The 25,020-nt window shown below is 42.0% G+C and overlaps 1 protein-coding gene and 1 long non-coding RNA gene across 2 annotated transcripts in view; one reads left to right on the top strand and one right to left on the bottom strand.

Annotated features, from left to right (window-relative positions):
* Positions 1-209: 209 nt before the first annotated feature.
* LOC311077322 (heparan sulfate glucosamine 3-O-sulfotransferase 6) overlaps positions 210-25,020 on the top strand; it is a gene marked incomplete at both ends in the record, with an annotated part of 29,821 nt that continues 5,010 nt past the window's right edge. Inside the window, one exon of the mRNA XM_084105699.1 lies at positions 210-697. Coding sequence (XP_083961825.1) covers positions 210-697 — 488 coding nt within the window. The remainder of the gene's footprint in view (positions 698-25,020) is intronic.
* Positions 8,465-11,519, bottom strand: LOC311077323. Its single transcript, XR_014604867.1, has 3 exons — positions 11,437-11,519; positions 11,058-11,148; positions 8,465-9,041 (listed from the first exon to the last, which is right to left on the bottom strand). It is a non-coding gene; the product is annotated as an uncharacterized lncRNA (long non-coding RNA).

Below are 25,020 nucleotides of genomic sequence, written 5' to 3' on the forward strand. Positions count from 1 at the left end.
AAAGAGAACATGACAAGTTATAATTCGTTATGTTACATCTATGGATAAGACATGATCGCGCAAATATGCTGTGCATTTGATTTAGTGATTTTAATGCGTGAGTAAATCTCACTAAATGTTCAGTCTTGCAACCAAAAGTCACTCTTTTACATTTAATACGGCATGATTCCTCCGTTTAACGTGTTATGTCTTGCGAAGCAAAGACACTCATGGGATGTTGGACAACGAGTTTCGACTTCGGACACCTGAAAGCGCATTCCAAGGTGTCCGTGTTCTTTACCATGATCCTTATATTCACCTATTTATTCTACTGTCTCACTGGATACTGCGATTCCATGCCGAGTCCACTGTACGTGCATCAGAGTTTCAGAAGTAAACTTTTCCCAAAGGAAGGGAAGAAACTCCAGCCGGACGCGCACGGGAACGGCTCCGTCGTGCGCGAGCTCCTCGATCAGGACGCGACAGACGTGGAAGATGAGAAGCGGCAGCGAGCTTCAGGCTATGACACTTACAGCAATCTTTCTGTGTCAAACAACTTCGGGACTAAAGAGTTTCCTCAGGCGATTATCATCGGCGTGAAAAAGGGGGGAACGCGCGCGCTTCTGGAGTTCCTGCGCGTTCATCCTGACGTGCGAGCAGTGGGCGCAGAGCCGCACTTCTTTGACAGGTTTTATGAGAAGGGTCTTCAGTGGTACAGGTAGGTCTGTCAATAGTGTGAATTATATTATCGCTTTATACTATAGGGCTATAGGGATTATCAAAACCAATAAACGTGTCAACTTTATTATGCAGCCATGAAATATATCACGCGCTTGTTGCATGCATGGACACTTATTACAGCACACATGAAAAATTATGAATGCAATAGGCTGTAGGCTATCCAGAGTAGTGGCATTTTTCTTAAAGAAATATAGCACAAGCAAACTTGTTTGCAGATTCTCTTTGCTGTGTCTAATACAGTGAGTCTTGGTGTTTTGAACCACTTTACATTGAAGCATCAACGCCACTTGCATAACACATAACACATTACAGTACCATTAACTGCAAAATATTGTTTGTTTATTTATTTATCCAGCATGTAACAACTCTCCGTAGCAACCATTCTCCCCTAGCGACTGCATAGCAACGTGCTAACAACCACTCCTTAGAAACCAATGCCCTGGCAACCACCCATTCTAGGACCACTGGTACTTGAAGTGGGAGATGCAAAAAAAGCTATAGATTAAAATACAAAAGTGCCAGTTCTGCATTATAAACCATCACATCTTATCTTATCACGGTCTTATCTGTCTATATAATCACTCCCTATGATTTTGATTCTTTGAGACTGCAGTTTTCTTTATCCAAGTTACCCACTTAAAATGTTAAGAGTGATAATAAAGTGAGCCACCAGATGTTTTAAGCCCAATTTTATAACAGACATTGTAATTTATCTAGATTGAAATGCATATCTGAGGCACATAAAGCTTCTGTCGTAAAGTCTTCCATCCGAGATCATTGGTTTAATTAACTCCTCAAAAGAGTTTTCACACTGAGACTTATAAAACTGCATGTTTAGACTGTCCATCAGGCAGTTATACGTGTGTCTGCATGATCAGCAGTTGATTCTTCCTCTCTATTTGAATGCCACTTGGTTCATCACCTGTCAATAACCGGCCCAGTTTAGAGTCATGTCTCATCGGCAGGACATTCAGCCCTCTGTCAATATAATGTCTGTGGATTGACTGTCTCTCATCTCATCCAACCTGAAATCAGACACATGGGAATCATATCTTAAACACGTCTTTCCTACTTTGGGCCTAAATGAAATTCTGTCATTATTTACCCACTATCCAAACTCGTATGCTGTTATTTTTTTCATAGAACCTGAATGGGTTTGGAATGACATGAGGGTGAGTAAATGATGATAGAGTTTTTATTATGGAGTTAATAATCATAGACATGGACCATTTATGATGCATTTCTTCTCTGCTGAAGACAGCTATAGCTTGTGAAGCGACTTTGAGGCTTAGCCTGATGATTTCTCTCTCTTTCACGCACTTGCACACACATTTGTTCCAGCATGTGGTGACAGCCTTATGTAAACAATCTACCCATGTACGGGGTTTTTCTAACGTATAATTCAATATCAGTCTTGTCAACACCACTGGTATTCTGTGTGTGTGCAGATGTGTAATGACAGCTGAGCTATTGTGCATGCCAGCTGGAAGCCCTACATGGAGGAGTGTGTGTGTGTGTGTGTGTGTGTGTGTGTGTGTGTGAGAGAGAGAGAGAAAGAGAGAGAGAGAGAGAGAGAGAGAGAGAGAGAGAGACCAGGTCTTCATATACTTTACTCATTAAAAGGTCATGACTGTGTGAAATATTGTACATTGTACATTAAATATTGTATACATATTATACAGGTGTTTAGTCAATAGTTTAGTTAATATTTATTTTGTCATTTTATTTTAATTTACATTGTTAACTAATAGTAATCTACAACAGTGAAAAATGTCTAAATACTCTATTTTCGTTAATCGTATAAAAAAAAGTGAATATTTGTATTATTTATGAATTATTATAAGTAACAAATATTAAATTGTATTATATGCAAATCAAATCAATGTAATTATATAATAATTATAATATTTATAAATGTAATAAATAAATTATGAATTAATAACAAATTATAATATATAATTTATAAAATAATTATAATAATTGCATAATTTATTAAAGAATTGTAACTTATTTCTATAACCTGAAGATCATAAAACCTTCTGAAAGCTGTTTCTATATTTTTTATTGCTACTTTTTTCTCATGAATTGCTAATATGTTCTGATTAACATGTCCATCCATTACATGTTCTTTAATTCTGTTCATTAATCCATAAAAATCCTTCCTCCCCCGCCTGACTCTGGTAGCACCTTTTCATGACTCCATAAATCACTGTGTGGAATAAAAGTCGCCTCCCAATCAATGATGAATGCAGACGTGCTGATTATCGATTCTTCCTTAACCAACTGTATTGCACTTAGGCATAGAGACAGTTAATTAACCTGTGCATATTCAATCTTGCTGACAAACTGCTGCTGCCTTTCAGCTCTTGAGATTCTTTATGATGCTCCGAGGTGCTTGGCTATAAAGGTTTATGCTTTAAGAGAATACTCTTTTGTGATAGATATAGGTTTATCTTTTGTCTTGTGAGTGCTGTGTCACAGAAGGCTCTTAGATATTTATTATTTAAACGACTGAAGATGATCCCTAAAGCAGACAAAAGTAGGTTTTAGAGCAGGTGTTGGCATTATACTTATGCTAAAGGTGGTCAAAGTAATTTGATAAAAATATTTAAAAATAATTATTTTATGTATAATTATAAAATATTAATCATAAATATAAAAAAATATTTTTATATATTTAAAATAGATTTATTTACTTTGTTTATTATTATTTTTTTAGTTTATATTCTATATATAATTGTAACATACTAGCTCAAGGAAGACGAAGGCAGATAAATATAAACGTTTAGTTTAATCAAAAACTCACTGGATACAAGATTCTCAGGATACAGGCAGGACAGCAAGCCACGTAACACAAACATTCAACAATACTGGACACTGAACTGAAAACAAGCAGGGACTAAATACACAGAGGTGATGAACATAAATGACAGGCAGCTGTGAGGAAGGTGATCAGTGTCCATGGAAACAGATGGGTGGCGGGAAACAGAACAAGGAAACAGGAAACAGAAGAATACAAACTAAAAGTCCATGACAACAAAGCCAAAACCGTGACATAACGCCCCCTCCCGGTAGGCGCGACCTCGCGCCGTAACAGAAGGAGACAGGGACAGAAGGGTCCTAGGAGGTGAGCGAGGTGATGCCGCAGACGAGGATCCAGGAGATGACGAAGAGATGACCAAGGAAGCAGGAGGAGGTTCGGGCGGAGGACGGCTGACCGGGAGGAGGCTGAACAGAAGGGTCCAGGGTGGTGCTGATGATGGTAAGAGCCAGTGGAGGGCCTTGAGCAGGGGCGTGATGGAAGTACCCCAGGCCACAGCCAGAGTGGCACCCCACGGTGGCGTCAACGGAGGGAGGAGCCATGGAGAGATGGTGATGAGGGCAGCCATGGGGCTGAGTGGAGAAGACGACGGCGAGGAAAGAGCCCACCGCGTAGCCGATGAGCCGAGGTAGTGGAGAGATGGTGGAGAACCAGATGACCGCGACGGAGACGCAGCAACGACCTCCCGAGAGCGAGGGGGGGATCCAGAGGTCTGAGGGTGAGCTGGAGCGACCGAGGGCGTAAGTGGAGCCTGAGGAAGGGCGGAGCAAGCCGCAGCAGAAGGGGTGGAGGACCAGAGCATAGCGGAGGGGCCATAAGTCCGCAGCAGAGGTGAAGTGACGTCTGACCTCGGTGGAGCCGACGTGCCGAGGGAGACCGGCGAGACCGAATGGCCGATGGTCCACGGCGAGGTCGAGGGAGGAAGGAGCGCAGGTTCGGGAGCCAGGTCAGCAGGTCGAGACAGATCGTAGCAAACCGACGATGTAGGCGGAGCCGTGGGCTCAACTAACTCAGGCGAAGATGGCTCCCGACAGGTCCGAGGTGGTATCCCACTACTGAGAGGCAGAGGTGGTACCGAGGGACTGAAGGGTGACATAGAGGGCTGGGTGGTAACGAGGGCTGGAGACTGGGGTAGAGACTGAAGTCCAATGCAAAAACAAAAGAAGAAAACAGTGTTCGGGATGTTTAGGAGAGGAGGTGGAACAGGCGGATGACAGACAGGTTCAGGATAAACAGGTTCAGGCAACAAAACAGGCGCTAAACAAATCTCCTCTCCAAACTCAAAGTCAAATGGTGTGCTTTCCAGAGATGCACTCTCAGTAGCGGGGGGGTGGGCGGGGCTCACTTCCGAACCCTCAAAGTCCACCAGTACTCCCTCGGCGATGGATGGCTCGGCCAATTTTATTGTCATAAAATAAATTCCAGAAGAAATGCCTTAAAACAACAGAATTCCAACAAACTGTCTTAGAAAAAGCATTAGCACTCAATCTTCAGCACATGTTTCTTCAGTTAATCTGTGTCTGATGTTAATGAATACATTTACATTTTGCACATTCAGTTTAGATATTAAAGCCATACATTTCACAATGTCAGAGTGCCGATTTGACAGGCTTGATTTCCCATATGACCCAGGGCTCTAACATTAAACTAGCCATTGATTGATCAGGGCTGAGGGTAGTGGTGTGGAAGAAACTATCAGCACTGCAGAACAGAGATAGATGAGTTATCTATATCCTCAGAGTCGTAATGAAGAAGAACAGTCAGGAAGCAACTGATGAAAACCATCATGTCCTAAAACAATTTGTTGCACCAAATGCAGGGTCTCTTGATAATAATGATAGGAGATCTGTTTATATGTGGCACTAAACAATATTAACAGATCTCAGATATAAAAAGAAAGACTTAAAAAGACTTAAAAAAGAAAATGAAGGTTTTTTATTGGAATTGATTGTTCCCGTGAAGAATCCATGGAATCTTTCCACTCCACAAAAGGTTCTTTATAGTGGGGAAAAAGGTTCTTTAGATTGTTAAAATGTTCTTCACACTAAGAAAAACATAGTTCTTTTAAGAACTGTTCACTGAAAGGTTATTTGGGTAACCAATGGTTCTTCTATGGGATTTCTGGGAAACCCCCTCTTTGGGAACCTTTATTTTTAAGAGCGTTTCATTAATTTAACAATTTGATAATCACAGGAAAAGGTTTGGGAAGCAATTTCAGCTGCTTTGTAAGCTTCCGCTATTTTGCTCATTTCATCGGCACGCCCTCTCTTCAAAACCCCGCCCTCCAAATGTACTTAAGATAATCCTGTCAGCAAATCTGAAATAATCCATGCAAAATCATGACTGACAGAGAGGGTTTCTGACTGGCTAGCTTAATCGACTACAGCGCCCGTTATTTTTTACTTTCTGTGTGTCTTTCATGGACACACCTGGCTGAGTTGTAAGTCTGTGAGAAATGCGTTTAGCCTTGCTTTGCTTGTGAAATTTTTTTTTTTCATTATTATTATTTTTTATGATGTGGTTAGCAGGAGAATAATTTCCTAAGGAATAACTTGGAGTGGGTAAGTTACTGTCTAGGCCAAGAGAAAGAAAGCTTTGGCTTGTCCCAAGTTGTTCACCAACCCACAACGGCATAGACAGTAGTTTTTGATGCATGGTTTCTCAGCAGAAATGCCTTGTCTTCTTCTGCTGAAATATAGAGAAAAGCCCAGTATATCCCTCTTGAATACTTCTAATAAAAAAGTATGATTAATCAGGCAAAAATAAAAGTGGTTGAAGACACTAACCTCTGAATTGTGCAGCTGCAGTCGTTCTTCTACGACTGACTGTTAAAGCTGCATACGGTGGGCTGTTCACCAAGCCAGGGATGTGGTTTCCTCCAGGCCGGTCTTAAAGCTTCATTATGCTGCTACACACTCCATATTGAGTCACTTAAAATTCTGTGTGGTGCATATTTGAACAGATTTCCATTGTACAATCTGTTTTTACTTTTATATTCCTGCATGTGTGCATTGAAACGTCTATAGGAGCTACAGAGACGCTATCTGGTCACATATAAATTTACATCGGTTTACTATGTAGCCTAAATGTAGTTTTGCTCTTTGGCTTTGGTTCAGTCAGCAGTTACACATTCGTCACAGAATCCGTATTCACTGCACACACCACCATAGCATATAGTTCATTGAAAATACACTGTGCCAGGTCTTTTTTCCCCAGGGTCCTCCTGCCAAATTTATACTGTAAATTTATGTCAGGCGTTTGTGGACATTTAGCAATGTCCTGATACTGGACGATTTCCAGAAACTGACACATCCTGAATCTCAGATGCATTAAGGATACACTATTGCATTAAGGCAAAACTTGATGCAACCAAGTTTTGTGGCTTTATTTTAGGTATAATCTTCTGTTTATGCAATGCTGAATGTCAATTTTCATTGTTTTTATTGACTGGTTCCTGTGGTTGCATCCAGCAATTTAAAAAAAATGCAATAAACATTAATTTAACAACATTAAATGTATAACATAAAACCCTAATGTACTTAACTGATTAGAAAAAACTAAGAAGAAATATGAAGAAAAAAAAATCAAATGTGAAGTGTCACGCAGGGAATTGTGGGAATGTCAATTTACGTTTTTTTCACTGTAAATTATACGACTTGTTCTTTTTCACTTCCAAAAACCTTAAATTTAACGGTATTTTACTGTAAAATTACACTAAATGAAACAGTTTTTCACTGTAGCAGTTTTACAGTATTTTACCGTTAAAATCACGATCATTTTTTAAAGCTTTGGCCAGTTTTGCTGCCCACCAGTAATATTAGATCATCCAACATAAGTACATAGATTGTACTTTTAATGATATCTTATTGTGTATTGTTTTATTGTTATATGTGTATTTGTATAACTGGGCCGCCTATCTTGGCCACACTCCTGTAAAAGAGATTTTAATCTCAGTGAGGTTCTCTCCTGGTTAAATAAAGGTTAAATAAAAAAATACACATAAAAATTAAAAGCACCCACTCTGTCCACCAGTGATCTGCAGCCGAGGACTTCTTCCTCCTCGTTGTTTCCGGTGACTGATCCTTAACACAACTTCAAACACTTAATATCTAAAATATTTCAGCCAGTCTGTTTAGATAATTAGGAGCTTCGGAAGTAGATTTAAAAAGCAGGAAGAAAAGGAAGCACATCCTGCCAGGGCTTCAAGAGACTGATCAGGAGGATATCATTGGATTTGCAGTTCAGTGTTTTGATGTTTTAGAGATATAACATTTGTGTCATAAATGTAAATTGACCTTCAAATTAAAAAAAGTTTTTTAGGCTTTATGCCATGTACTGCTTTAATTTCAGTTGGCAGCATCTTGCAGAGTTGGGAGCCCTTTTGAGAAAAGCTCTTTATATTATATAATTATATGAGTCATTACTTAAAGTACACTGTAAAAAATTCTTTTGTTGACTTAACTCATTATTTTTTGTTATCTTTTTGCATGGATATTTTTAAGTTAAACTAACTTATTTATAAAAGTGTACTTGACAAATTTGGAAAAGTTTACCTGACAAGTTATGAAGTTCAATGAACTGATTTAATTTAGTTAACTTCGAATTTAAGTTAAGTCAACTAAAGTTAAGTTTTCTAAACTACATCCAATAAGTTCAGCAAACTAAAGTTAAGTTTTCTAAACTACATCCAATAAGTTCAGCAAACTAAAGTTAAGTTTTCTAAACTACATCCAATAAGTTAAGTCAACTAAAGTTAAGTTTTCTAAACTACATCCAATAAGTTCAGCCAACTAAAGTAGTGTTTTGAAACCTGCAGCAGTACCAAATAATTAATTACTACTAGAACATTAATTTGTAAAATACATTTGATTAAAAAAAATATATATATGGAAAATTAACGATCACTGATACAATTTACAATAGTTAAGTCACCTTTATTTATATAGCACTTTTTACAATACAGATTGTATCAAAGCAGCTTTACAGTGATAACATAAATAATACAACAAAGTTTGTTTCTAGAAGAAAATTGCGTCATCTTCCACCTTAAGTAAGGCAGATCAATAATATTGTTGAATATTAAATGTCCGCAACTAAGCAAGCCAAAAGCCAAGGCAACAGTGGCAAGGAACCAAAACTCCATCAGGTGACATGTCACAGAATGGAGAAAAAAACCTTGGGAGAACCCAGGCTCAGTCGCTCAGTTCTCCTCTGGGCAAAGAACGAACAGTGTATGATAATGATTCAGGCAGCATTACAGATCAGAAGTCAGATTGGATCAGAACATTCAGAATATTTATCCAGTTCCATCTGATTGGAAGTCGGAGTCACGCCGGTATGTGGACGAGTTTGTTGAGGATCAGTGCTGATGGCTGTAGTGTCGATGAGGCCTTCACAGGGCTGATGAGGCTGGCACTTCAGGGATGCGTTGTGGATGGGTCCAGGCGCAGGTCCACCACCTGATCTGGATACGGCCCGGATCCGGCTGACTTCAGTAAACCTTGGAATAAACAGAAAGACTAACATTAGCATAGATGCCATTCTTCTTATGATGTAACGAGTACATCAGGTGTTATATACAATACAATTTTTTTTGCAATGAACTGCAATGAAATTGCAGAAAACAACCTCATGGAAAGGTGTTTTACACCTGTCTCAATGCATGTCTTGTGGATTAATTTGTTAAATAACATTAAACAAGATCAACCCACAGCATTCAATATAGAAACATCCTTTGTTCCAAAAGAAACCGTTTAAACATTGTTAAACACATTAAAGACCTATGAATTGGCTTAAATGCCATTTTAATATCAACTAAGTTACCAATTATTTATGCTCTCAAGCTTCAACAAATTCATCAATTAAACTAAACACTCTAAAATGCCACTCCCACAACATACCAACACATGAAACATCCTGTTCACAACATTCCTTTCAAAAAGAAACTCTGAAAAGCATTAAAGGTGTTGTTCCAACCCCGTAAGACTTTCGTTCATCTTCGGAACACAAATTAAGATATTTTTTATGAAATCTGAGAGCTGGCTCACTCCTTCATAGACTGCTGGGTAATCGATGTCTGCCAGCCCAGAAAAGTTATTAAAAGTTTTTTTACAATAGTCCAAGTGACTACAGTGGCTCAACCTTAAGTTTATCAAGCGACGAGAATACTTTTTGTACAAAAAAACCCCCAGACTATTTTCAACTATTCATTTTATTTTGTGTGGGCCTCTGAATGAGCTCACGAGAGCGCCACAACGCATGTGCGAGAACTGAGAAGATGACGCTCGCGATCATTTGATGGGAAAGTGTGAAAGGTAAGCCATTAATTTTGCGGCACTGGTAAGGCACTTTTACGTTTTCTTCTTGGTTTCTCACGATTTGGACATCCAGGAAATGCACACTTTAGAACCATTTAAAACACTACATTGAGACCCATCTGCGTCATCTTTTCAGTTCTCGCGCATGCATCGTGGCGCTCTCGTGAACTCACGTTAGAGGCTCACATGGAAGAAAATGAAGAGTTGAATAAAGTCATTATTTTTGTTTGTTTTTTGCGCACAAAAAGTATTCTCGTCGCTTGATAAACTTAAGGTTGAGCCACTGTAGTCACTTGGACTATTTTAACAATGTTTGTACTAACTTTTCTGGACCGGCAGAATGAAATTGCCTAGAAGCCTATGGAGAAGTGAGACAGCTCACAGATTTAATCAAAAATATCTTAATTTGTGCTCCAAAGATGAACGAAAGTCTTAACCCGGATTTTCACCAACTGCGGAACGGCTGCGGATCGGCTCCGCTGCGTGTCGGCTCTCTGCTCCATCATCCTTCAATACCCACCAGGTCCGGATTTGTTGCGGAATGGCTGCGGCCATGACTGACAGCTGAGGTCACAAGGACCCACGAGATTCACGTATATGATCGCGCGATATAAGTGCTGAATTGTTGCGGAGCTCTCCGGCATCCGGCAAAAATAGAAGCTCTGCGTATCTGCTCCGGAGGGCTGCGGATCGCCGGAGTTGGAACGCAGCCGTTCCGCATTCAGTGAAAATACACACATTGACTTTAATGGAAACCTATTGACTCCACCGCCGTTCCGGAGCGGATCCGCAGCCATTCCGCAGTTGGTGGAAATTAGGGGTTATGGGGTTGGAACAACATGAGGATGAGTAATTACTGAATTATTTTACAAGAAATGATTAATGCATGACAGAATTTTCATTTTTGGGTGAACTAACCCTTTAATATTTTTGCTTTCAAATGCCTAAAACTTCAGACTACAGGTTTATAAACGATTCACATGATGAATTTAGGAAGATGGTTGAAATGTGTTCTCAAATTACAAGTGACTCAAACACGCATCACTGAAACATGCAGTGTGTGTCAATCACAACCATTTCCCATATTAATAAAAAGTCAAATTTAAAAGTACAGATATAATAAGTTACTTATTTTACCCACATCAATTCAAATTGATAGTTAATTTTAAGAATTCCCAAAGATTACAGTGAAAACTCACCTGTATCTGGTGCTCTGCAACTGTTATGTAAGTTAGTGACTTAAGTAAAAAATCCGGTTGGTGAACAAGCTTTTAGTCAACTTGACGGAACCTGTGAGTCAACACGAGGAAATACAATGAGATAATCTTCTATGTGCAAAACACTCTGATTCGAAATACACTCAATAATCTTAAATTCGTGACAACATCGTTACTAATTCACCCTATTATCAAGATTCCTTAAAACATGAACATGCGCGACGACATGGCACAAGATCCAAACTCCGAAGAATAGTAATAATGAAAACATCCAAACCACAGACGTATTAATTGTACATCACCCATATCGATTCAATTTGACATTTACTTTTGTAATTCAAAGATTGTGGTCAAAACTTACCTATATCTGGCGCTCTGCAACTGAGTTGAATTGAAGTGACTGAGGTAAAAAATTCCGGTTGATGAACAAGCTTTTAGTCAAAGTACTTGACTGTGAACCTGTGAGTCAACACGAGAAAGTACAATGAGCGAATCTTCTATGTGCAGAAATACACTCAATAATCTTAAATTCGTGACAACATCGTGAGTAATTCACCCTATTATCAATATTTCTTAAAACATGAACGAAATGGCGCGAGGCCGGTAAAATCCAAACACTGAATAACTTAGTAGCCTAATAATGAAAACCGTGACATTTCAAACCACAGGCGTATTACTTGATATATCACCACACCCATATCGATTCAATTTGACAGTTACTTTTTTTAATTCAAATATTTTGGTGAAAACTTAACGTTACCTGGCGCTCTGCAACTGAGAAACTGAGGTAAAAAAAAAAAATAATTCGGTTTGGTCCGGTTGGTGAACGAGCAGCTTTTAACTTGACTGAAGCTTGAACACAAGGAAGTAAAAAAAAAAAAATCAGCGATGTGCAAAAACACTCTGACTTGAAATGGATAATATAATTCTAAAACGAACTAAAAACTTGCATCCACTTTCACTTACTCTGTATCACTCCTTCTGAAGACACGTAGCAGCTAAGGTCCAACAGGGAAAATCATCCGGTTTCCGCGGGCTTCTCGAAAATTCTCAGAGAGAAAAAAAATGATTCACCGAATCATCTTGAGAGGTTCATTTTCATGAATCGCTCAAATCCGCTCGAATCTGACCATGAATAAAAACTGAAACAGCTAGACAATTTTTTTTGTGTAATTTAATTAATTTGTGCTCATAATTTAAATAACAGTAATGTTTTTAATGTAGGCTATCGCAGTGGCGTAGGTTTGATTTTGAAATTGGTGGGGACGGGGACATCAATATAAATATATTTTAAATTTTGATCGAAATTATTGCTAAGGATATATCAGTGTCACTGGATATTGGTAGGGACACGTCCCTAGCGTCCCTACTAAATTCTACGCCCCTGGGCTATCGTTACACACTAAAATAAAATTGAAGTTTAGGTTTTAATGCAGTCTACCAGACAGCAAGATATATAGATAAATTAAGTTTAGTTTACTAAGTTTAGTTTACAAAGTAAATTTACTTCTATTAAAGTCATTTATACTTCATTAGAGTATAATTGAAGTAAAACCAGCAGAAAAGGTAACACTTTACAATAAGGTTCCTTTATTAAACATTAGTAAATGTATTAACTAACATGAACTAACAATGAGCAATACATTTACTACTGTTTTTGTTAATCTTTGTTAATGTTAGTTAATGAAAATAAAGCTGTTCATTGTTTGTTCATGTTAGTTTACAGTGCATTACCTAATGTTAACAAGATTTTAATAAAGTATTAGTAAATGTTGAAATTAACATTAACAAAGATGAACAAATGCTGTATAAGTGCAGTTCATTATTAGTTAATGTTAACTAATGTAGTTAACTAATGAACCTTATTGTAAAGTGTTACCGCAGAAAATTTAGTGCAGTTGTTTTAACTTACATTTATAAGTTAAAATAACAATTATACTTGTTAATTCAACAGAAAATCTAGTGCAGTTGTTTAAACATACATTTTTAAGTTAAAATAACAATTTAAGTTGTTCATTCAACTTTCAGTCTAGTTGAGGACAAGAAAACTTAAAATTTATTGTTGTCTGGACAATCTAGTTATCTCTACTCACAAAAATAAGTTGAAATAACTAAATTGCAAAAATATTTTTTACAGTGTAGTTCACACAAAAAAAAAAAAATGTATGAGGGTTTTTGCTTTTGGGTCTGGCTGCTCATTAGATGCCACTAGCTGATAATCGATAGGTATTTTAGAAGGAATTTAAGAAGGGGGAGTTGCAGTGTCTTCATCTTTGGGTGTGTACGTCCTGCTACTGCTTCACAGATAAACCCACGCAAACACACACTCTCGGCAGCACCACTGATTTTCCCACATGATAGGAAGGGCAGTTAGCCTCTCTCTCTCTCTCTCTCTCTCTCTCTCTCTCTCTCTCTCTCTCTCTCTCTCTCTCTCGCACACACACACACACACACACACACACATCACAGACACACGCACACACACTCATACACACATCACATCTCACACACACTCATACACATATCAAAGACACACACACACACACACACACACACACACACACTCACACACACATCACAGACACACACACACACACACACACACACACACATTCTCTCTCTCTCTGTTAGCATTAGGGAAGAGGAATGTCATCCTCTGTCATTCCTCACACACACAAACATGCACACACACACACACACACATCTCTCTCACACACACACACAGACACACACACACACACTCATACACATCACATCTCACATACACTCATACACACATCGCAGACACACACACACACACACACACACACTCTGTCACACACACACACAAACACACACACACACACACACACACACACACACACACACACAGAACATTCTGATTTGCTGCTAGTCTGTTTCCTGTTAAAGCAGGACCTCCCCCTCTCTCTCTCTCTCTCTCTCTCTCTCTCTCTCTCTCTCTCTCTCTCTCGGATGTGAGCGTTTAAACCTCGGCTTCTCCCTTGACCTGTGGCTTTCCTGCGATGCCACACATGCAGAGTCAAAACCTGATGTTTCAGCGCCCACTGAGTGTTTCTTAAATTACAATATTTTACTGCTCCGATGTTGCTCTTTCACAGCTTAATGCTCAGTTTGTTTCAGATGCAGCATTCCTTTTAAGAAAAGCTCAGATAATTTGGTCTTGAGTTCATATTAAAATCGTTGTCAATAGTGACATATAAAGTCTAGAGGAGACGTGTGCAATCACTAGGATCTGTTCTCAGGAGATAAAACTAAGAAGTCTCTATTTCATGTAATTGATGTCTAAAAGAAACAATTGAGGCGTTTAAGAGGACTCCTCTGTCATTCCTCTTCCCTAAGGGCTTGTTTTGTCTCATGTTTTCTGTCCGCTTGCATGTTCGTGCAGTTTAACTTGTTATTTCCAGCTGACATTTAATTGCTTCCCACAGTTTCTAGAAGCTTCCATTTGCTCTGTAATGACAAGCCTGTGTCCTGAATGCTTTCTCAATAAGAAGATCCTGCCGTCCTCCAGCACTTAACTGAGCGCTGCAATTACATTACAACCCATTACATTTTGTTTCCTTTTTTGCATAGGCTTAATTAAGGTTTAATTGCTTCCCAAAAGTTAAGTTTTTATTTTATTTTGTCAATTCAAATATATTGGACAAAATATCCGTACTGGTTTCAGGCCCATGGTGAGCCCTTAATAGGAGGCAACTTCCTCCCAGAGACTCATTGCTGCCAGATGTGGCAGAGATCCTACGGGAACATCCCGGGTCACTGCTGCCAGACACAGGGGGGTCTTCAGTCTGGATGTTTTCCTCTGATAATGGGAGAAAGGTCATATCCGGTGGTTCATGTAAATGAGGGAGAGAAGATCCCACTCTGTTATGACGTGTATAATGCAAACAGCTCAGAGGAAGAGGTAGAGTAGGAAGAGCTTGTCGTGTAATCAGGCATGACTTACCGCTCTTTGTTTATTGTCTCTTTTTTATAGTTCAACATGTTTTTGGTTCAAAAATGTATTTGAATATTTTGAAAGTAACCCACAGAAACCTAAACCAAACAGTGGTGGTCAGTCAGTATATTTGTCTGGTGTCCAATATGAAACCATGTTCTTTTGTGTATCTTTTTCAGGAATATTTTGAGGTTTTTCTCAATATCTATCTATCTATCTATCTATCTATCTATCTATCTATCTATCTATCTATCTATCTATCAGGTGAAATTATTTTGTTGCAAGGATGTTTAGATATGTTAGGAAAACAATGTTACAATGTAGTTTTCTTAAAATTTGTAATGCTTATTTTATAATCCAATGAACGCCAAACAAATTGAGTTTGTTGATATTTTGAGAGGCCATTTTTGCACCAGGCCACCCGCAGCCGTGCCTTCTGTACTAGTAAACAGAAATAAATTGTTGCCAGGTTCTGAGCTGATAAGCTCACATGTACACCCACATTCCCAGCCCAGATGCTAACCACTAACGCTGCGCTAGGTGTGATCAAAACAAACAGCATGGATGCTAGCCGCTTCATCGCCCTGACAACCGCACAGGTAACGGCAGCTGCTGCGAAGCCACCCGATAAAGAACAAAACACACGAGCGCACAACTGGCGAGAGATCAAAGGTTGTCGCTGGTTAACTGCGTTTGCAAACCTGGCCAAAATGGGGGCTTTATCTTGCTATGCTTCTTTGGATTTGGAGATCAAATGGATGGACCAGAGTGTGTGGGCCATTGGCGTGAATTTAGAAAAACCCAAACTATTCGCTGATTACCAGGTTGCTCTCCCCAACGTAAACATGATGTCAACAGACACAACCAGTGCCATTATGGATACAATTAGCTTGATTACTCTGAATTAAACAAGCACTTAGCTGAGTGTACATAGCCAAACAGTGCTTGCACTTTAGATGCAGGGTGAGGATGACAACATTGACATTAACCATGACACTGTGAATACAAATTAAAAGGTTTGCATGCTTGTAATGCATCAAGATCACATCTCTAAAAGTGGGTACTGGGAACATGCATCATGTAAACATACTTGAAACACTTTTAAAGAAATGCTGCATGACTGGAATAGGTACATATCAGTTCCCTTTCAAGGGAACTCGCGTTGCGTCGAGTTTGACGCTATGGGAACGCTTTGCGTGATGACGTCTTGAAGCACATGTAAAATCAGTCCAATGGTGTAGCGGGACGTCAGAGGCGGGTGACGTCACGTACCAGGAAGCTATAAAAGCCGGCCTGAAGCAGGAAACAACAGCTTTCTGAGTCTTCAGTAGCGCTCTGTGTTGAAATCTGTCTGTCTTATTTGGTGTTGTCTGATATATATATATTATTCAGTATGGCGAGCAAGCAGCAGTTTAGAGTGTGTGTCCATCCCTGCCCGCGTTATTTAACGGGAGGTGACACACACACTCTTTGTGTTGTTTGTTTGGGAGAGGAGCATGCCCAGTCAGCACTCGAGGGTGGTGACTGTGAGCATTGCTGTGCGCTTCCTTTGCGTACGCTCCGATCCCGCTTGGCTCGGTTCAATCCCGACCACGTTCCCCAGGGCTTTGGTCCCGCCGCTGCCGAGGCACGGCGTCGATCTCAGACCTGGGGTTCGCAGATGGATCTGTCAGTGGATGTTGAGACGGGCTCTGCCTTATCTCAGCATCCTTCTGATAGATCCAGTGCCTCTCATCAGGGTGTGGAAGCACGCGCTGCGGTTTCTTCCCCCCCGGTGGAGGCACCAGTACTGCAATTGTCCAGCTCTGAGGAGCTGGACGTTGTTAGTATTGAAGCTGAGTCTGAGGATTCGCCACCTCAGTCTCACGCTTTTGAGGAATTGCTCGATGTTGTCACTAGAGCAGTTCACAGATTATCTATTGAGTGGCCAGAGGATAGGCAGGACGTTCGTTCGAAAAGCAAGCTCGACGAACGCTTCCTGCCATCTCGTACACAGCCTCAGCGAAGAAGCCTTCCGTTTTTTCCCGATCTCCACACCGAGGTGTCGAGATCGTGGGGAAAACCGGTTTCATACAGAGTGTATGCACCACAAACATCCCACTATTCTTCCATTCATAAATATAAAGAATATGGTTATGGGGAGATGCCGAAGGTGGAGGAGACGCTTGCGAGCTATCTCTCTCCAGCAACGGCATCTTCCCTGAAAGCTCCTTCACTTCCCTCTAAGCCAGTAAAATACACATCATCTCTGGTTCATAAATCGTATGCAGCCGCTGGTCAAGCTGCAGCGTGTCTGCATACGATGTCTATTATGCAAGCCTATCAGGCAGAATTATTGGGGGATTTAGAGGAGGGCGGGGGAATTGGTCCTGACACAGTGGCTGAACTTCGCAGAGCCACAGATCTGTCTCTCAGGGCCACCAAGGAGACCGCTAAATCAATCGGGCGGTCTATGGCAGCCCTGGTGGCCACTGAGAGGCATCTGTGGCTCAATCTGAGCGATATAAAAGAGAAAGAAAAGCACGTTCTCTTAGATGCTCCGGTTTCCACTGTTGGTTTATTTGGTGATGCAGTAAACAGTGCGGTAGCTAAATCTCAGGAAGCTGCTAAACAGGCAGCTGCATTGCAAAAGCTTCTCCCCCGCCGTTCATTCTATGAGGCTGCTGAGCGGGAGCAGCCTCACTCCTCTAAAAAGAGCGCTGAACACCGTGCCACTCAAAAACAGAGTGTGTCCTCTCGTGCTCCCCCACAAAAATCTCGGGGACACGGAGGGCGCGCTCAAACCCAGCAGTCTTCGAGGGGTAGAACGGATCTGCGGACCGTTATTACCGCCAAGAAGGCTGCTGGGAAAAAATCCTGACGTCCGAGGGCTCAGGATTAATGAGGGTAGTCCCCCCCGAAGCAGAGCGGTTAACACCTCTTTTTACGGTGCCCGTCTCTCTTCGGTACCCTCAGGGGACCGTTCTGCCAACCCTGCCGCCTCAGGTGTTACAGGGCGCAGCGGTCTCCGGCGAGCACATATCTCAAGGACCACCCGGAAACGTAGTGGCCTCGGGATGCCCGCCCCCTCCGAGGAGGGTGTTAGAGCAGTCTGTTCGGTCGCTCCCTGCCGGTGCGCCGTTACAGGGCGTCGAATTGACTGCTCAACAACAACAAAATCCAGAAACCAGTCTCGAGAGGCTGGTACCTCTAGTAGAATCTTTGACAGCGTGGAAGCTACTGTCAAATGTTTCTCGTTGGGTCCTGCAGACCGTGGAAAAAGGGTATCTGATTCAGTTCGGGAAACGCCCACCTCGGTTTATGGGGGTTCTGCCCACTGTGGTGGCCCCCGAGCAGGTTCTGGTTATGGAACAGGAAGTAAACACTCTGTTAGAGAAAGGGGCCATAGAATATGTACCTCCCTCCGACAGGGAAACCGGGTTTTACAGCCGGTACTTCATAGTTCCAAAAAAGGACGGGGGATTGCGTCCCATTTTGGATCTTCGAGTTCTGCACGAGTCAGTCATGCAGCTCAAGTTCAAAATGTTGACATTGAGACAGATCGTGCCACAGATCAGGTCCGAGGACTGGTTTGTCACGATAGATCTCAAGGACGCATATTTCCATGTTTCCATCCGTCCTTGTCATTGGAAGTTCCTGAGGTTTGCTTTCGGGGGCAAAGCATACCAATATCGTGTTCTTCCATTCGGCCTAGCTTTATCACCCCGCACTTTCACGAAATGCATGGATGCAGCTCTGGCGCCTCTGCGCCTTCAGGGGATTCGCATCTTGAACTACATCGACGATTGGTTGATTTTAGCTCAGTCGCATCAGTTGGCGGTTCAACATCGAGATGTTGTTCTCGCCCACATGAAAGAGCTGGGGTTACGGCTGAACGCCAAGAAGAGTGTGCTTTCTCCACTCCAGAGAACCACTTTCCTAGGCGTGGTTTGGGACTCAGTGTCGATGCAGGCGCGCCTGTCACCGCCACGTATAGAGTCCATCCTTGCAGCTGTGAAAAGTGTAAAGCTAGGCCAGCTACTCACTGTCAAACAGTTCCAGAGACTGTTGGGTCTCATGGCAGCAGCTTCCAACGTGATACCTTTTGGACTGCTGCACATGAGGCCCCTGCAGTGGTGGCTCAGGACCAGGGGGTTTTCCCCGAGGGGCAACCCATTTCGCACAATCAAGGTCACGCGGCGATGCCTACGTGCCTTGGTTATGTGGAAGAAACCTTGGTTCCTGTCCCAGGGCCCAGTGTTGGGAGCTTCTTGTCGTCGCAGACTGCTAACGACGGATGCTTCCCTCACGGGTTGGGGAGCGATCCTGGAGGGTCGCTCAGCTCAAGGTCTGTGGGAAGACCATCATCGTTCCTGGCATATCAATCGCCTAGAGATGTTAGCTGTCTTCCGGGCTCTGAGGAGCTTTGTCACAGACCTCAGGGGACACCATGTGTTAGCGGACAACACGTCGGTAGTCGCCTATATCAACCACCAAGGGGGTTTGCGCTCGCGCCCATTATCAAATCTGGCACGCCATATCCTCTTGTGGTCCCAGGGGAAGTTGCTGTCACTCAGAGCAGCCTACATCCCCGGGGTTCAGAATATAGGAGCAGACACTCTGTCGAGGCAGGGGCCGAGGCCCGGGGAATGGAGGCTCCACCCCGAGGTGGTGGAGCTGATATGGAGGGAGTACGGCCAAGCACAAGTGGATCTGTTTGCGTCTCGAGAGACGTCTCACTGTCCACTTTGGTTCTCCCTCACGCATCCAGCTCCTCTCGGACTGGATGCTATGGTACAGGCGTGGCCGAGGCTTCGTCTGTACGCCTTTCCCCCAGTTGCTCTGCTCCCGGGAGTTCTGGAGAGGGTTCGCAGGGACCGGGTTTGCCTGCTTCTTATAGCCCCGCGCTGGCCGGGCAGAGTATGGTTTCCCGACCTTGTGTCCCTCCTCGACGGGCCTCCTCTGGAGCTACCTGTCAGGAGGGACCTTCTGTCCCAAGCAGGGGGTTCAATACTTCACCCCCGCCCAGAACTGTGGAACCTGTGGGCTTGGCCTCTGAGGGGGCCCAGCTCATAGAGTCAGGTCTCTCAACTGAGGTTGTTGAGACCATTCTGCAGTCCAGAGCTCCCTCCACGAGGAAACTTTATGCCCTGAAGTGGAGAGTATTCACTTCTTGGTGTAGTGACCGTCGGCTGGACCCAGTCCACTGCCCAATTGGTACAGTGCTGGAGTTCCTGCAGGACCGGTTCACTGCAGGTCTGACCCCGTCCACTTTAAAGGTCTATGTGGCGGCCATAGGTGCTTACCACATTCCTTTGGGTGGAATGTCTGTGGGGAAGGACCCTCTGGTATCTCGTTTCCTTCGTGGCACTTGGAGGCTGAGGCCTGCAGTCCGCTCTAGGGTGCCGCCATGGGACTTGTCCATTGCTCTACAAGGCCTGTCCCTGGCCCCCTTTGAGCCCATTGAGGAGGTTTCGGAAAAGTTTCTGACTTTGAAAGCTATTTTCCTTCTTGCCATTTCTTCTCTTAAGAGAATTGGGGATATTCAAGCATTGTCGGTTGCTCCTTCCTGCTTAGAGTTTGCTCCGGGTATGGTGAAAGCTTTTCTCCATCCCAGACCGGGTTATGTCCCCAAGGTCCCCACTAATGTGGCCAGACCTATTATTCTGCAGGCCTTCTGTCCTCCTCCCTTCCAGAATGCGGACCAGGAGGCTAATAATTTGCTTTGCCCAGTTCGGGCGTTAGACGCCTACGTCCACAGAGCTGCCCTGTGGCGCAGAAGTGATCAGTTGTTTGTTTGCTTTGGCTCCCCTAACAAGGGAGGGCCGGTGTCTAAGCAAAGAATGAGCAAGTGGGTGGTCGAGGCTATCTCACTTGCTTATGAGGCGGCTGGGCAGCCTTCTCCTTTGGCTGTCCGGTCACACTCTACAAGGAGTATGGCGGCCTCTAAGGCCCTTATTTCAGGAGTTTCTCTACAGGATGTCTGTGATGCGGCAGGCTGGTCCTCACCGCACACTTTCGTCAGGTTCTACTCTCTGGATCTAGACTCTGCTCCAGGGTCTCATGTTTTGTCATCCTAGTGCTGCTCTTCATGATTTCACACAGGACAGACTTTTGTAGCTATGGAGGCGTTGGTATAGACGTTCCCATAGCGTCAAACTCGACGCAACGCGAGTTCCCTTGAAAGGGAACGCTCCGGTTACGACTGTAACCTCGGTTCCCTGAAGAGGGAACGAGCGTTGCGTCACCTTGCCATATCTCCTTCATGCCTGTCAGCACGACTTCAGACTTTACTAAGCTGTTGTTTCCTGCTTCAGGCCGGCTTTTATAGCTTCCTGGTACGTGACGTCACCCGCCTCTGACGTCCCGCTACACCATTGGACTGATTTTACATGTGCTTCAAGACGTCATCACGCAAAGCGTTCCCATAGCGTCAAACTCGACGCAACGCTCGTTCCCTCTTCAGGGAACCGAGGTTACAGTCGTAACCGGAGCGTTATTGTATGACTTCAGAAGTTGCATGGCCTAATTGTATGGTGCTTTTTTTAGTTTTTTTTGTCCTTCTTAAAGCTTAAAGTCAGCATGAAACAGAAGTTGCAGTAATTTTTTATTCCTTTTTGTGACGTCACGTATATCTGACTGAAACAGCTTCCCGAACAAGAAAAAATGCAGGGTGGGACTTGATTTTGTCCATATATGTCAGAGAGTGTTTTTCACTCTCAGAAAAAAGGTTCAAAAGCTGTCACTGGGACAGTACCCTTTAAAAGGGTTCTAATATGTACAATTTAGGCACTAATATGTACACTTTTGGTACCAATATGTACCTTTGAGGTACTAATATGCACTCTTTAGATACACCACAGTGGCAGCTTTTGTACCTTTTTTTCTTAGGGAACTGATTGGATTGTTGTGTTTTGTTATTGGTCGATCTCATGTGAGTGACAGGTTGCCCCGCCCTCATGTCAGTAAACGCATCATCAGAGGAGAGAATTAAGGAGATTAAATAAGAATTGATTAAAGGTTACATGGACAGGAAGTTGTTTAAAATAAATTAAGATGTGCGCAGATAAATCATTTATAATAAATACCGCGATATTACATTAAAGATGGTGATTATAACAGACTAAAAATTAACATTGTTTGAACAAGCGCTGCATGAAGAGTCGGATGGATGATATCAGAGTAGATAAATAGTGACAAAATGTTGTGATTTTTGGTGATCTGTTCCTTTAAAGAGCATTGCAGGTCAAATAATATGGCAAATCCAATTTCTCAATGTTGTCCTTCATTCTATTTCACAGTCAGCAGGCCACTGGCATAAATAACTCTGATTCTTGTCTCTGTGGTAAAGCTCTCGAAGAGAAATATGATTCTTATTAGAGTTCAGTATTAGCCTCATGGCATTGAGATGATGGCCAGCCTCAGAGAAAGAGAGAGAGAGAGAGAGAGAGAGAGAGAGAGAGAGAGAGAGAGACCGCTTTCCAAACGCCATCCCAGACCAATGAAGAGTTAATCTACTACATATGTTCTCTATGGAAATAGTGAGAGTTAGTGTAGAGACTTTTCCATTTGATGCTGGAGCTATTGGACATTCATCGAGGAGATTAACTGAACATTATAATCAACAACAACCATAATATATTTATACTTAGTTATATTTATTTATTTTTATAAATTATATATTTTATATTATTACTTAGAATAAATAATTATTCATTTTTATGATTTATTATACTATTAATTGTATTTTATATGCTACATCCATAATGCAAATGATTTTTGCCAAATTTGGTGTAGAAACTATTTCACTCACAAATTGCTAGAAAATTTCACATTTAATTACAAAGAAATAGCAACAATTTTGAGGTAAGCAATAATACTTGTTTTATTTACAACTTCAAACATTTATTCCACTTTGTGGTAAAGGCAAACTTTTAAACGAGGATCTCGCAAAAATCATCAAATCAGCACAAAATGTGCTCAGGCGTTCTGGGGACGAAACCCATCAGGAAATGACTGCTAAGAGCTGTTATGGTTTCGTCTTTTTTCTTTCTTTTATAGCAACTCACCACTCCCTTCTCGTTCATTCCACTAGGCTGGTTTTTAATAAAGTCAACTTTAATGTTTATTTAACAACACTTTACATTACTCAGGACAGAGTGAGTAATTCAACAGTGACCTCATCAGAGAAGTGCTTGTTTTATATTTGATAATTAAAAGAACATCTTTCATCATAATGAACTGAACACTTGTGACAGCTTCATCCGCTGGCGAGAGCTGAAAATGGTGGCAATTATCACGTCTCCAGAGTCACTTTTAATAAAGTTTTTCATTTAGCAGAATTGCTTAAAATTGCAGTTCAATATTTAGTTTGGACGACATAGGTGAAGCTACACATAGTTTCTGTCCCAAAACCTAGTGAGCTGCCTATTTAGACGACATTTATGTGCACTCCAAATGCAAATGCTGTTCTGGAAGCCAGCATAATTCTGATTTTGGCCAGATTCTAATGCAGCATCCCTAAAGGCACAGTTCTTTCAAACATTTAAATTGTGTCATTCATGTCATTCCAAACATGTATGACTTTTTCAAGGTAAGTTAGTTTGTGTCTCAAACACCCGTTACACACAGAAAAAAAGTAAGTCATAAAGGTTTGGAACAACATGAGGATGAGTAAATAATGACAGAAAAGAAAAGACAATAAGACAATCCCATAATGCATACATATTTTTTTTTAATTCTTGTGCCTTATTAGAGTGTAGCTTTATCAACATGCTTAAGCCAATTTTAGCAGCCTTGGTTCTGGAAGCATTTTCCCATTCATTTTTTCATTCATTCATTCATTTTCTTTGTCTGGTTGGTGGAGATTTCTTTCCTGGAATAATATTTTTAAACACGATTATTATAAGTTGAAATAATGTAGACTGATGGCTTCTGCCTAAGCATATACCATTGTTTAACAACCTTGTAGCTTACAGTATGTCTGTTTTTAACGGTTTATAAGTTATGGTTAAAAATCAATTCCCCTATGGATAAAATTAATGGGATTTTTACTTCTGGAACCCATTTGCACATTTCACATACTGTGGCAACTTTGGCCTGTCCTCAAAGAACATTTTTGTAAGTTGGGTATTTTTCTTTTTTTTCTTTTCTTTTTCTTTTTTCTATTTTTCTTCCTCTTTTTCAAAATGAATGGCGACGAGAAAGCAAAAGCCATATCCCGGATATTTTGGGCGATCTCGAAATCCCGGCCGGACATGTCCTGGAATATGGTCACCCTAATATAGATATAATAATGTTTGAATGACTACGTTTACATGCAGCCAATAACCCGTTCAAAACCGGGATATTAGCAATAACCCGGTCGCGCACGGCCATGTAAACACCGGCAAAAACCCGGATATGCTCATATCCCGGTTCCCTTTCAAGGGAACTCCCGTTGCGTCGAGAATGACGCTATGGGGAACGCTTTGCGTGATGACGTCTTGAAGCACATGTAAAATCAGTCCAATGGTGTGGCGGAACGTCAGAGGCGGGTGACGTCACGTACCAGGAAACTATAAAAGCCGGCCCGAAACAGAAACGAAAGCTTTCTGAGTCTTCAGTCGCGCTCTGTGTTGAAATCTGTCCTTGTTATTTGGTGTTGTCTGTCTATATATATATATATTTATTCAGATATGGCGAGCAAGCAGCAGTATCGAGTGTGTGTCCATCCCTGCCCGCGTTATTTAACGGGAGGTGACACACACACTCTTTGTGTTGTTTGTTTGGGAGAGGAGCATGCCCAGTCAGCACTCGAGGGTGGTGACTGTGTGCATTGCTGTGCGCTTCCATTGCGGACGCTCCGATCCCGGTTGGCTCGGTTCAATCCCGACCACGTTCCCCAGGGCTCGGGTCCCGCCGCGGCTGAGGCTCGGCGGCGATCTCAGACCTGGGGTTCACAAATGGATCTGTCAGTGGATGTTGAGACGGGCTCTGCCTTATCTCAGCCTCTTACTGACAGATCCA

Source organism: Abramis brama (genome assembly GCF_963993115.1).
Source record: "Abramis brama genome assembly, chromosome: 2".
NCBI lineage: Eukaryota > Metazoa > Chordata > Actinopteri > Cypriniformes > Leuciscidae > Abramis > Abramis brama.